The sequence below is a fragment of the Poromitra crassiceps genome, assembly GCF_964638095.1.
Source record: "Poromitra crassiceps genome assembly, chromosome: 3".
NCBI lineage: Eukaryota > Metazoa > Chordata > Actinopteri > Beryciformes > Melamphaidae > Poromitra > Poromitra crassiceps.
Window position 1 is genome coordinate 32,636,442 of NC_139625.1, and position 13,850 is coordinate 32,650,291.

The following is a 13,850-nucleotide window of genomic DNA, read 5'->3' on the forward strand; positions in this document are numbered from 1 at the left end:
AATAAAATACAGTTTATCACACTGAGATATGTCTTTATTTGTGTAGTATCTTTTTCTTTTTTGCTCTTCTCCAATTTTCTCCCTAATAGGATGAATCAGTGTTGTTCTAAAGATCATTATCCTTAGTTTTTCCACTTCCTCTCCTCGCCTAGTTCACTTCCTTTACCTCACTTCTTTCCTTAGCTTTACTCCGCACTGATGAGTTATTTTGTTCACCTGTTGGCTCCCTCACTGATTGTCCCAATTAAGTTCACCTGAGTTCCCCTCCTCACTCCTTATTTGAAGTCACTCATTCACACATCTTTGCATGGGGCGCCAGGGGCGGCAGGAGCACTGAGCTAAGCAGCCCATGTGTGTTTTCTCCTAGTGTTCTCCATAGTGCTTTTCTTCCCATGCTCAAACACTTTGCTGCAAATAAATATTGTTAATCTGGTGAAAGAAGTTTCCTGGACGTTCATCCATTATCCGCATCCTAACAAGAAGCCCATGGTGATAGTCATCTTTCCCTGAACCTGATCCTCCATGACAAGCGTGACAGCACGACAACAAAAAAGCACCCGGAAGGGGTGGCACTGCATCAGTTAACTAGTATGAGTTGTGTAAAACAAACGCTAATATCTCAAAAACTATACATCACATCACTTTTATTTTGACTTGGAGTGAGAACAGAAGTAGCTCAAGGATCTGATGTATAATATATGTATGTATAGTGTTAAAGTTGTGTGAACTGTCACAGTTTTGTGTGGATTTAGTAAAAAGTACAGCCTGCTAGAGTGGGACACACTCAAGGCTGGACCCATTATAAAGGCTGAGAAAAGCATAACACATAAACTGATATCTCAAACAGTATAAAAGATAAATTAAAGCTGATTTAATTGGATAGAGTCCTCGTTAAAAGGAGGAGTTAGAAGGAGCAGTTAAGAGTTCAAAGAGGGCATGGTTTCACATTGAACTGCTGTAGACACGCACATGCTTCCTCAGATACATGTGCAGTCACCAGCTGCTTCTTTCACCTGACAGCGAGGACTTTCACTGGCAGACGTAGCACATGGGAGGATCACGCTATTCCCCCCAGTCCCCCCCTTCCCCGAACAGACTGACCACTGACAGAGGAGGCAGTAGTGCATTGACCAGTATTCATACCCCAATTGTGTCTGTAGGAACGTCTGACCAAGCCAGTATCGCTGCCAGGAATTGAACCCGGGTCTCCGTGGTGGTAGTGTAGTATCTTTCAATCCCGCTGCACAATAAGCTTCAGATGCATCACAACAATAAGATAAAAAAACACCAACATAAAATGTCTTTAAAATTAAAAGTAATCGCAAGAAAGACTGTAGGCCTAATGATTACAATGATAGTGAATAATTTACATTTGTAAACACATTGATTGTCTTTAATCTTGATTAAAGACAATCAAGTAGCCTGAACAGCCTGAACATAACTAATTCAGCAGTTGAAATAATCGTGTTTTTATGCAATCGTGTAATTTCTTCACTCCATATTTCTGGCAAGCGAGTGCATTTGAAGAATGATGTTTTAGGATGTACGTAACTATTATTAAGCAATCACAGTATCAACAAACACATCTCATAAACTTGTCAGACCAATGTGCTTTTACCAACTGGGGAAGTTCCAAAGTAAATGAACTCTGCAGCTGTGCTTTTCTCTTCCTCCCACCAACTTTCCATGATTATGAAGAAACTGCATTTATTTTATTTTTGTTTATTAAAAGGATCCCCATGAGCTGCCGCCAAGATGACTGCTAGTCTTCCTGGGGTCCAAGCACATTACACATACAGTACATGACAAGCCATAGTCAAATGCAAACAATAGTCAAATGCAATAGTAAAATAACAATAGTAATGACAAGCAATAGTAAAAATGCGCAATAGTAAAAGAGCACAAAGGAAAATCACAGAAGACTGAATAGAAATCTATACAAAATCAAGACAGACAGTAGCATGGTCAGCTAGTCTTCTAGCTGGCCTATAGCCCAAATATTATGTGATCAGTACAACTATTTAGAAAGATAGAAAGTCAAGTCAAAGTGATGCGACAAACATCAATGTATGTATGATGGTGTGTGTGAGTGCAGATGGGATCTGAGCTTCTGTTTAAAACCAACCCTCGCTTTGATGGAACAAATGTTGCATGGTACCAAATTCCAAAATGCTATAGACCTGTATACAGTATGACCGTTTTCGTCATGTCATTGGTTTTTGGTCTGGGTAAAGTCCTTCTAAGTTCTATTTGTTCCATTTGCATGTTTAAAAATCCCACACCAACCCTACTGATTTTCTCCAATGTGTCTTTGTTATAATTATCAACTTGTTGACAATGTTATTGTATTATGTTTTTATGTTATGTGTTTGGACCCCAGGAAGAGTAGTCTCACCTTGGTGTAGACTAATGGGGATCCACAATAAACAATAAACTGATTCAATAGACATTATGAAGGAAAAATTACTTGTGCTGTGTTTTCCATTGTTACTAGTGAAATATCCAAACAGTGTATTGGGCTGCACAGCCATCGTTAGCTCTCTCACTCACTCTCACACACAGAGAGACACTTTGCATTCTTATTATAGTTCTGATTCTGATACCTGTGGGAGCACACAATCACTGGCCATTTAGTCAGGCCTCACTCACAGAGTTGGCATGCAACCTCTCCTCTCTCTCCCCAGAGGGTTTTCACAGTGCACTTCCCTGGCTGACTCCAACTCTGCTCAGGTGAGCTCCATCAGTAGCTAATGGAGCACTCCATGGTGCTGAACCTGTGTTCATTTTTTTTTTGCACAATTAGTCGGCCCTAATAACCTAATTCAAAGATCCATTATGTGCTCTTTACACTCCCTGATAGATTCAGTGCGATCGCACGTAAAATGGCATAGCTGTGGACAAACACAATGTCTGCTCACTCTCTCTCTCTCTCACACACACACACACACACACACACACACACACACACACACACACACACACACACACACACACACACACTCACACTCAGTACTGTGTCACAGTAACCTTTGGAAACCATTTAACAAACTATTTACTTTTACCTATAACATTACTGAATGAATGGATCTACAGCCACGCTGTTTCTTTCCTCTATCACTTTCTTCCTCTCTGTCAGCTCCTCCGTAGAGAATCTCCTCGTTGTGTAGCCGCCTCCCCCGTGTGAAGCAACCAATTTGTTGATACCGGAGAGCAGGTCCTTCACCTGTGGGTAGCTCAGAGCGTTGTGTGACTTCCTGATGTTCAGCACATAATAACGGCTCCCACACTTCCGGATGAGGTCCTGGAGACTGGCGTGGGCGCTGGCTACATGGTCATCGATCCTCTGAGCCCTGTGCAGGCTGTCGTCACAGCGAGTGAACAGAACAACGGTGTGCTCCGCAAACGCCCGCCCGAAGATCTTCTGCAGGTGCCCCAGCATCTCACTCTCACCCTGGGTGAAGCGGCCAACCTGTGCGACAAAATATCCATATATCGTGATACTTCCTCTTGCGATACATTATTGATACTGGTGCCATATTGTGATACCATATTGTGACATTTATCCTGATGTGTATTTTTTTTATTCATTTATCTGTTTGTTTTTAGTTTTCTGTCTACTTAATTGCACAGATTGAAAAGATTTTAATGAGGCATTATTTTGTATCCTTCCTTTAAACATTGTAATTAATTTAAACATTTTAACTTCACACGTGGAGTCATGAACAAGTCGCAGTCAGTCTTAAAGAGGCACTACGCAGTCTGCATTTTGTTGTAAATTCTGTGAAATACATACTTCCTACTTTATGCCTTTTTAGGGGTATTTTTTCCTCTTCAGTCATGAGCCTTCAGGCTAGAGCGAGGTGCTCGTCGCAGGCAAGTGACGTGCAGCGCACAGGCCTTCTTGAGGCATCCTCTCTGCCCATGGTAGGATTGCCTTTTCCCCGGGAGGGTCTGGTGAGACGTAGGAGTAGCCCGGCCTGGAGTCACCCACACAGGGCCTAGACCCTCCATGCACCGAAGGGCCTTATACTGCAGTGTAGCACTAACTCTATTGCAGCGGATTGGGCGTGATCAACCCTTCCACGGGCAACGTTGCAGACAGAGTAGGAAGGCTGATCCGTGAGCGGCTGCTTCTGGGACGCGGGTCGGGGTCTTAATCGGCCTCGGCTGGGTCTACTGGGCGAGGATGTATGATGTTCGACAGACCCGAAACACCTTATGACCCCAGTTAACATCACTGATGGCCCAGCGCATGCTGTAGTATGTATTTTAAACATGATGTATCGTAGATGAAATTTCTTGCAATGTATCGATTATCGCAGAATCGCTGTATCGTGATACCATCGTTGGGTAGTGATCAAGTTCCAGCTAAGTGGCCAGATAGAGGATCTGTAGATGCTGCATTACAGTCAACAGTAGAGGAGAATGATGGAGATATACTTTACAAGGAGTTTGATATAGCTTTGGAACCTGATCACCCTTTTTCAACAAATTTGTGGTATAAGTCTATTAAGAATAAGGCAGGTAGGCTGAGACAAAACTCGTGCTACAGTATGCTTGTTCTCTTCTCCCTCAAAGCACACAGGAGTTACTTCCAAATATAGCTATGCCATTATTAGGACTACAGGGGGCGCCATTATTGTGCACGTTAGCATACCAGTATGCAATTCAGACACATCCGATGCTGCAGGCACAAACATCATCTAGGGAGGTCTCTTAGGCCAATAAGGGGCAGAAATGGTGACAGTATCGTATCGTGAGTTACTCCGTTATTCCCACCCTTACCCACCTGAAGCACCAGCAGGAAGACGTGGGGTCCTGGGAGGGACAGAGCCAGGCAGTCCTTGACCAGCTCCAGGTCCTCCGTCCCGTCCTCGTCCCACAGTTCGGGGGTGTCCACCAGAATCAGTCGACTCCCTCCTGCCAGGACCTCCTTTCTCTCACATGCCAACGTTGGCGGAGAGCCGTCACGGCAAAGCTCATTAACCGAGTACTGATTACCGGCCCTTTCTAGAATTAGATTTCCAGCAGAAGACTTCCCACTGCCGGACAGACCCAGCAGGATAACAGAGGTTTTCCTCACATCATCATCTTTTATGGCCAGGCCGAGCCAAAAAAGAAAAAGAAAATGGATGTTAGAATACATCTTTAAAAAGATTAGAATATGACACATTTTAATGAGAGGTATAGAAAATGAACATGCCCACGAACTAGTAAACACAATACCTATCTATTACCATAATGTATGCAAAATATTTTTTTATTTGCCATTCTACTTTTTATCCTATTTATCTGTAGGAAGGTTTGCTGAAAGCACTCTTTCTACAATATTCTACTACAGTTGGGTACAGGAGTTAATACCTTGCACTTGTTGACAGTAATTTTTAAGAAGCATACAGTAGATTGTATGACCATCTCTTCTACAGTATGCAGGCTGAATATTAGATGTAGACTACAGGTGATGAATGCCCAAACCACTGTATAACTGTATCGCCCCCTGGTGGGAGAATTCACTGCATCATACTAGCTCTCAGAATAGTCACATTAAATATTTGAAAGCAAATTGCATGAACATCTTCCTCTAAGTATTAAACATCTACAATTTTGTTTTGTAGACATTTGGATGTTTGCGGTAACTATTACAGGAATGTGATGCCATAGGTTTGCATTGTCTTTTATGACTTGAAAGTTGGAACTCATGAAACAGCTGAAAAAGACCTTCACTACTTTGACAGAAAAACACAATAACTAATCAAGTGTGATACTTTTTTCAGATTACCCCCCCCCCCCCCCCGTTTTCTCCCCAGTTGTACTTGTAAACTATAGCACATGCCTCTTCCGATACATGTGTCACCAGCCACTTCTTTTCACCTGACAGCGAGGAGTTTCACCAACACGATGTAGCCTACTGTACCATGTGGGTGGATCACACTATTTCCCAAGTTCCCCTCCCTATGAACAGGTGACCAAACCGACCAGAGGAGGCACTGGTGCAGTGACCAGGACACCTTAATCCTGCTTCCCACCCACAGACACGCCCAATTGTGCCTGTATGGACGTCCAACCAAGCCAGAGGTAACACGGGGATCGAACCTGCGACCCTCGTGTTGGTAAGTGGGATACTTATTTTTTTTAAAGTCTTACCAGTAGCGGTCTTGGTCTGGAGCTGTAACATGGCTCTGTGGCTCATCACAGCCTCGTCCAGACTCTCTCTCTTTGCTTGGTACTGTTTTTTCTCAGCCGCCTCCTTCCTTCTCTCCTCAGCATGCTTAGACCTCAGCTCCTCAGCCTCTCTGGCTCTCCTCTCCTCCTGTTGTTGAACCAGCTGGTTGAAGGTCTGCTCCTTCTCCTCAGCCTCTTGGACCTTGATTTGATTTGAATTATTTTCACAATGAAACAACAAAATGTAAAGCAACAAGTGAAACGAATGCTACTTGTTCCTTTTGGGAATCTTAGCGGAAGAAGACTGTGATGCACAGTTGGTTGCACTATTGGTGACAAAATGGCCTCGGGATTGGGGGCTATAGCCCCAAATGTTTTATGAATTGTGAATGTTTATATATATATAAAATATATATATATATATATATATATATATATATATATATATATATATATATATATATATATATATATATATATATATATAATGTGTGTGTGTGTGTGTGTGTGTGTGTGTGTGTGTGTGTGTGTGTGTGTGTGTGTGTGTGTGTGTGTGTGTGTGTGTACATACACACACATTTCAGTATTCATCTCAAATTGTTCGAATATTGTGCAATTACCTGTTGGGGGGGTTTCGCGCCGCACAATTGTTCCTCAATTCCCCAACTGCCAGTTGAGCAGGCGAGCACGTGTAGCATGTGAAGCATGCCAGAAAATGAGCATGCGAAGCGCGTAATATTTCTAGTTTATATCATTTCTATGCCACCCTAGATAACAATAACAATGCATAGACAATCCACATACAAAATCACAGTCTTGCCTTCCACCAATGACTACACCAAGTGCAGCTTTGCCACGTCTGAAAGAATATAATACTGCCCTCAGTATGTAGGTTATACCTTCTGCCTCAGCATCTTCATGGCTGTATCCTCTGTGGTCCTCCTCTGGGCTTCACTGAGCATGCTCTCGGTATAACCGCCCGCACCATGTTCCGCCAGCATGTAGTCAAGCATCTCCAGCAGCGTTCCCAGTTCGTCACTTGTTGCCGATGACCTGGTGATGCGGCAATACCTCCCATCACACACATTGACCAACTCCAGGAGGGAGTCATCTAACACGTCGACGACCGTGCCTCCTTCCAGAGAGAGAACCATGAGATATCTCATAGCCTCCACCCCAAACTGGGCCTGCAGCAACTCTATCAACCTCCTCTCCTTCTTTGTGTAACGTCCACCTTGGATCAGCAGCAGAAACGTACGGATTCCATGGGCACAAGACTTGAAGCAACTCTCCACTGCCTGGTTGGTGCCCTCCTCTGTCATGTCTTGTTTCAAAACAGCATAGTGCAAGCTCACCAATCTACCATTGTCCATGGTCACATCACAGACTTGATTTGGTCCCAGTCCCAGAGATCTAAATGAAAGCTGGTGACTTTTATCCCCAAAACTATCCTCCAGCAGAGATCTGAAAGTGGACCATTCCTCCTCCATGGATACGACCACCATCTTCTGCTTCATGTCAGCCATGCCGTCTGCAAACAAACACAGTGATGATTGAAGGATACTTTCAAAATGCATCCCAAATTACTTGTAGCTAGAAATGTGCACCATCGCTGATCAAGCAGGACCCCTCTCACCCCCGCCTCCACCAATCCTTCCAGCTACCATCAGCTACCATCAGGTTGATGCTATAAAGTCCCACTGGCCTGTGGGCAATCATCACCCTAAACTTAACTTTGACGTTGACTAAGACTTTGACCTGTATTTAATCACTGATCTTGACAGTTGTAGCCTAGCCTGGGTAAACCCATCCCCCACGTGACCTGCTCTCAGACCTGCTCTCAGTCACTAGGTGACTGGGAACTGAGAGAGCAGGTCACGTGGGGGCTGGGTTTACCTAGGCTAGTTGTAGCCTACTTTTATTGTGAATATATGTGTGTTTTTAACGTCTTTGAATGTGCACTTTTGAGCCTTGTCAAAGGAAGAATTGTGTTACTTGTGAGAGACAATAAAGCTATCTTGAATCTTGAATCTCAATGCTAGGGTAGAGACGATGCGCCATGGGCGCACTTTTTGGGGGGGGGTGACCAAACTCATGCTGAAATTCAGCACGTCTTGGGTCCTACCACTCCCCCAAGCTTGAAGTCGATCGGATGAACAGTTCTCAACATAAACCGCTTTTTGTGTTGCCAGTAGGTGGCGCTATAACCGATTTTCACGAAATTCGGCACTGCACTCCCTCAGGTCCCCCTAAGCGCACTCTCCAGGTTTAGAGGCGATTGGAGCAATGGTGTGCAAGTTATGGCCATTTAAAATGTAAAACATTGCTGTCGTGCCCCCCTATGGCCGCTTTTTTCCATTTTCTTTTCCGTGCCAGATTCATGCCAGACCCCTGAAAATGTTTCGGCAAAGTTTGGAGGCCATCGGAGCAACGGTGTGCCTTGCGACTCCGGACATACACACCGACATGCACGCATGCATACATGCCGGCAATTGCAGTAGTGAGATGAGCGCTGTAATCAACTGGAATACACAAACACAGTAACATCATTTTGATTGCTGTGTTTTTAACAGCAACTGTTACCATTTTGTAATGAAACTACTACATTCCCATTACATTGCAATCTGTTATTTACCAGCCCTTCCAATGAACATAGAGCACCCCCTCCCCTTCCTCACAACCTCCTGCCTCTATGTCTTCCTTCTCTCCCCTCTCCTCAGACGATCTCCTCAAAATCATTCTATCAGCCCGTGCCACCTCCTGCCCCCTCGACCCCTCATCTCATCTACAGTCCATCTCCCCTGACATATCTGCCTTTCTCACTTCCCTCATCAACTCCTCCCTCTCCTCTGGTATTTTCCCTTCTGCCCTAAAAACAGCCATAATCAAACCACTTCTCAAGAAACCTTCCCTCGACCCCTCTGCCATCAACAACTACCGCCCCATCTCCCTCCTCTCTTTCATCTCCAAATCACTCGAACGCACAGTATCCGGCCAGTTATCTTCTTATCTCTCCCTTCACAATCTCTCTGACCCCCTGCAATCTGGATTCAAACCTGCACATTCCACTGAAACAGCTCTTCTTTCTGTCACCTCTGCCCTTCACTCCGCCAAAGCTTCATCACTCTCCTCCGTTCTCATACTTCTCGATCTGTCCGCCGCTTTTGACACCATCAACCACCAAATTCTACTTTCCACCCCATCCGACCTTGGTGTCACCGGCTCTGCACTTTCATGGTTTTCCTCCTACCTATCTAACCGCTCTTTTCAGGTCCTCTGGAGAGGAACTCTATCTGACCCCTGCACTCTCACCACAGGTGTCCCCCAGGGTTCTGTCTTAGGTCTTAGGTCTGTCTTCTCTACATGAGATCTCTTGGCCACGTCATTTCCAACAGTTCAAGCATATTATACATAAACATTGGCACATTCTGAGTTCTGACACACTTTTAAACAACACCTTTTCCAAACCGCCTTTGATTGTCTTTTCCCGTGGTCAGAATCTTAGAAATCATTTGGTCAAGTCTGATTTACCTCCTGTTTTAACCCCTACTCAACGTATATTGGCACCCATTCCTAATGGCAACTATAAATGCGGCTCTTGTGCTCAATGCAATAGCACCCGTAAATGTCACAAATTTAGACATCCTCATTCTGGTAAAAAGATCCCAATTAAAGGTATGATCACCTGCACAACAAAGGCAGTTATCTACCTACTCACATGCCCGTGTGGCAAGGCATATGTAGGCAAGACCACTCGTGAACTGAAGACACGCATAGCAGAGCACCGCAGCACCATTAGGTGTAAGAATATTATATACCCTGTTGCCGCTCATTTTGTTGAAGCCAACCACCCTGTGTCATCTTTGCACTATGTTGGTATAGAAAAAGTCTCTATCCCCAGAAGGGGGGGAGATTTAGATAATCTATTATTAAAACGTGAGGCTTTCTGGATTCAGTCCCTAAAAACATTAACTCCTTTGGGCCTCAATGTAGACTTTGACCTGAAACCTTTTTTGTAAAAACACAAGTTTTGTAAAAACATAAGCTGTGTATATATATATTTTGTAAAAACATAAGCTGTGTATATATATATATATTTTTTTTTTTCAATACTATTTTTGTAAATGGACTTTTTTAACCTCATGACCCTTTCTTCCCCCTTCTCATTTATAGGTGGCCTACCTACCCACTTCAAACTCAATTCTAAACACTAGGTGGACTTAGGGTAAAACTCAGGACATGCAACTTATGCACATTTCTATTTCTTTTTCTTTTTCTTGATTGTAATGAATTTTTTGTACTTGGTATTATATTCGATTCATGTTCTTTACTGTTGTGGTTTCATTATATATGTATTTGCTAGCCTATAAATGTAGTAGCTTATATTATTTGTCCTTTGGACAAGGAATTAGTATTCCAGATCCTCTCACAATTGCATAAAGGCTATTTAATGAAGTATAACCCCTCCCTAATTGTCTAGGAATGTGAGATGGCACCTGATCCTGATTGCCCCGCAGCACAGGGACAGGTCTCATTAGAACCCATGCTCTTCTAGCCTCATGTGATTGACTGCATGATTCTCAGGCACCATATAGGTGTGACTTGTAATGTGTTCTGTATACCCTGAAGAAGGCACCTTGCTGCCGAAACGTTGGTTTCCTATTCTCTGTGTCCTCAATAAAATATTGGCACTTTGACTATAGTGTGTGCGGCTACATCTCTGTCTCTCATGAGACTAAAAAACCTCAGTTTGTTCTCCCGTGGACCAGCACCACTACAAGGACTTGGTGTGCGTAGCATTCTCCTGCACCACGTCATTTCCTCCCACGGGTTCTCCTATCACTCCTACACAGACGACACACAGCTCTCTTTCCCCCCCTCTGACACCCATATCTCTTCCCGTATCTCTGTCTGCCTTAATGACATCAGCAACTGGATGTCTTCTCATCATCTCAAACTCAACCCAGACAAAACCAAACTTCTCTTCTTCCCCTGCAAAGACTCCCTCCTGTCTGATCTTTCCCTATCCATTAACAATACCACCGTTCTTCCCTCCAAAACAGCCAAAAATCTCGGTGTAACTCTCGATAACCAACTCTCCTTTTCCGCTCACATTACAGCGACGGCACGTTCCTGCAGATTCTCCCTCTACAACATCCGTAAAATCCGCCCATTTTTAACCAGAGAAGCAACCCAAGTTTTAGTTCAGGCTCTGGTTTTATCTCGTCTTGACTATTGTAACATTCTTTTAGCCGGTCTCCCCTCCTCTGCCATTCAACCCCTTCAACTCATTCAGAATTCTGCAGCCCGCCTCGTTTTTAACCAAACTAAATTCTCCCCATCCTGTCACGTATCAAATTCAAGACCCTGGTCCTTGCCTACAGAGCTGTCCACTCAACATCCCCCCAATACCTTCAACCCATGGTCAAGTTCCAAACCTCTCACCGCTCCCTCCGCCCCTCCACTAGCGTAGGCCGTCTCGCCCCCCCTTGCTTTGCAGGCTCAAGGGTCGCTCAAAATCCAGACTTTTTTCCTGCCTTGCCCCCAAATGGTGGAATGAGCTCCCCCCCATGGTATTTTGCAATACATTGAGAAATAGAATACAGCTGATTCCCCCACTTATTACAATGCATAACGTTCATTTGCTAAATATAACAGGTTGCTGTCCTGCTGTCCTGCTCTCCATCTGTTTTACAGGCATCATGTCACATGGGCTGCTGCCAGACTCCATGTTGCCCATCACCTTAGTGCCGGTCATCAAGGACAAGGCGGGCGAGGTGGGGAGCTTGGACAACTACCGGCCAATTGCACTGGCTAGTGTACTCTCCAAGGTTTTAGAGCTAATTTTATTAGATCGTTTAAGTTCCTTTTTAGACACCACTGACAACCAGTTTGGGTTTAAAGCAAAGCATGGCACAGACTTTTGCATATATGCACTGAAAGAAGTGATTGGTATGTAGATAGAGTTAACCATCAGAAGCTGTTTTTAAAGATGAGAGAGAGCGGTGTGCCTAGGAGCATTATTAGAATCTTAGCATTCTGCTATGCCAACCAGACCATGCAGATCAGATGGGGTAACGGGGGGCTTCTTTCCCCTGTCCTCTTTAATTTTTACATGAATGACCTCTCTGTACAGCTCAGTAGCTGTAGAACTGGATGTGTGCTGGGTAACACCTGGATAAATCATTTTATGTACGCTGACGATCTGACCATCCTGTCTCCAAGCAGGTTTTCAACAGCTGCTGAATATTTGTTTAGATTTTTAGTAGATTTTGATGTGAAATATAATGCTAAAAAGAGTGTCATTATGGTTTGCAGAACAAGAGATGATAAGGATCTCTCCTTCCCTTCTTTTCATTTGTCAGGACAGGTTCTGGAAGTGTGCTGTAGAACCAAGTACTTGGGTCACATTTTTACTAATCTCGCTGGCCAGCCTCCTCTCCCTTTCCGTCCGAGGAGTCTGGCGCCGCAGCCCGCAGGTCTCCATAGTGGGATTGCGATGGGCGGCACTTGGCGGCAGTGCCCTTGGAAAATAGTTTCCAACAATACAACTTACCGTTTTCAGTGTGTAGCATCGAGCTAGCGTGTAGGTTTCTGCCTTTAGCTTGCTAGCTAGTTAGCGTTGTTGTTTTCACTGAGGCGGCAGGGCACGATTTACAGAGGAGGAGGGAGCGGAAGCCCCTCTGATTGACATGGTTGGAGCCAATGACAATGACAGGATCCGGCTGCCACCGAAACAGTGGCTCCAATGGGGAGCAGCTGTAGAGCAGGGGAGGGTTTATCCCAGTTGCCTGTTTCCGCGGTGCCAGACTCCTCGGACGGAAGGGAGAGGAGGCTGGCCAGCAAGACTACATTTTTACTGATCAAATGAGTGATGACGATGACATGTAGCAGCGGCGTGTCTTGTATGCACAAGCTAATCTGCCGAGGAAAAAGTTTTATTTTTTGCTCTGATGAGGTCAAGTTTAGCCTGTTTAGAGCCTATTGTACTCCCCTTTATACTGCCCCCCTGTGGGTCAAGTGTAAGCAGGCTAGCATTCAAAAGCTTCAGGTTGCTTACAATGACTGTGTGAGGATTCTGCTCAGAAAGCCAAGGTGTTGCCATGCTAGTGAAATGTTTTGTGGTGCATGCCCTGCTGAGAAATCTGACGTACAAGTTTATCTGTCGCTGCTGTCTCAACCTGGTCTCAGTGCTATTAAGTACCAGTCTAGCATTTGGGCACAACTTTTTAATGTAATGTATTGGGGTATGTGTATGTTAAGATTTTATGTATTGTCTGTTTTTATACTGGACCTTGTGTCTGTTAATAAAGTGATGATGATGATGATGATGATGATGATAACACAGATACATAGATTTATTGTACATCTAATTCATCAAATATTTATTTTATACGAAACAGAGGTACTCACTGTGGGACATATCTTTTGCAGGTCTTCTGAGGTTGAACGTCGTCAGTTCATGTGAAACTGGATTCTCTGGCTCTGGAACAAGTACTATGATGAGGGTAAAATGCGAGATGCTTCCTGCTCAGAACACTGAACATGTGACCCGCCCACATTTGTTGTTAAGGAAATGCATTCCGCAATGCAACTTGGAATCAGTAGGCCTGCTGCTTCTTCCTCATGCCTTATCACAGTTGAGTGCTGAGACAAAAGACAAAATTCTTCAAACCAAGCATCTCTCT

The 13,850-nt window shown here is 44.2% G+C and overlaps 1 protein-coding gene across 1 annotated transcript; it reads right to left on the reverse strand.

The window, feature by feature from the left end:
• Positions 1–1,793: 1,793 nt before the first annotated feature.
• Positions 1,794–13,607, reverse strand: LOC310773659 (GTPase IMAP family member 8-like). Its single transcript, XM_083633584.1, has 5 exons — positions 13,576–13,607; positions 7,062–7,693; positions 6,145–6,364; positions 4,790–5,091; positions 1,794–3,469 (listed from the first exon to the last, which is right to left on the reverse strand). The coding sequence occupies exons 1-5, from the start codon at positions 13,583–13,585 to the stop codon at positions 3,071–3,073; spliced, it is 1,563 nt and encodes a 520-aa protein (XP_083489710.1). The 5' UTR covers positions 13,586–13,607; the 3' UTR covers positions 1,794–3,070.
• Between the last annotated feature and the right edge of the window lie 243 nt (positions 13,608–13,850).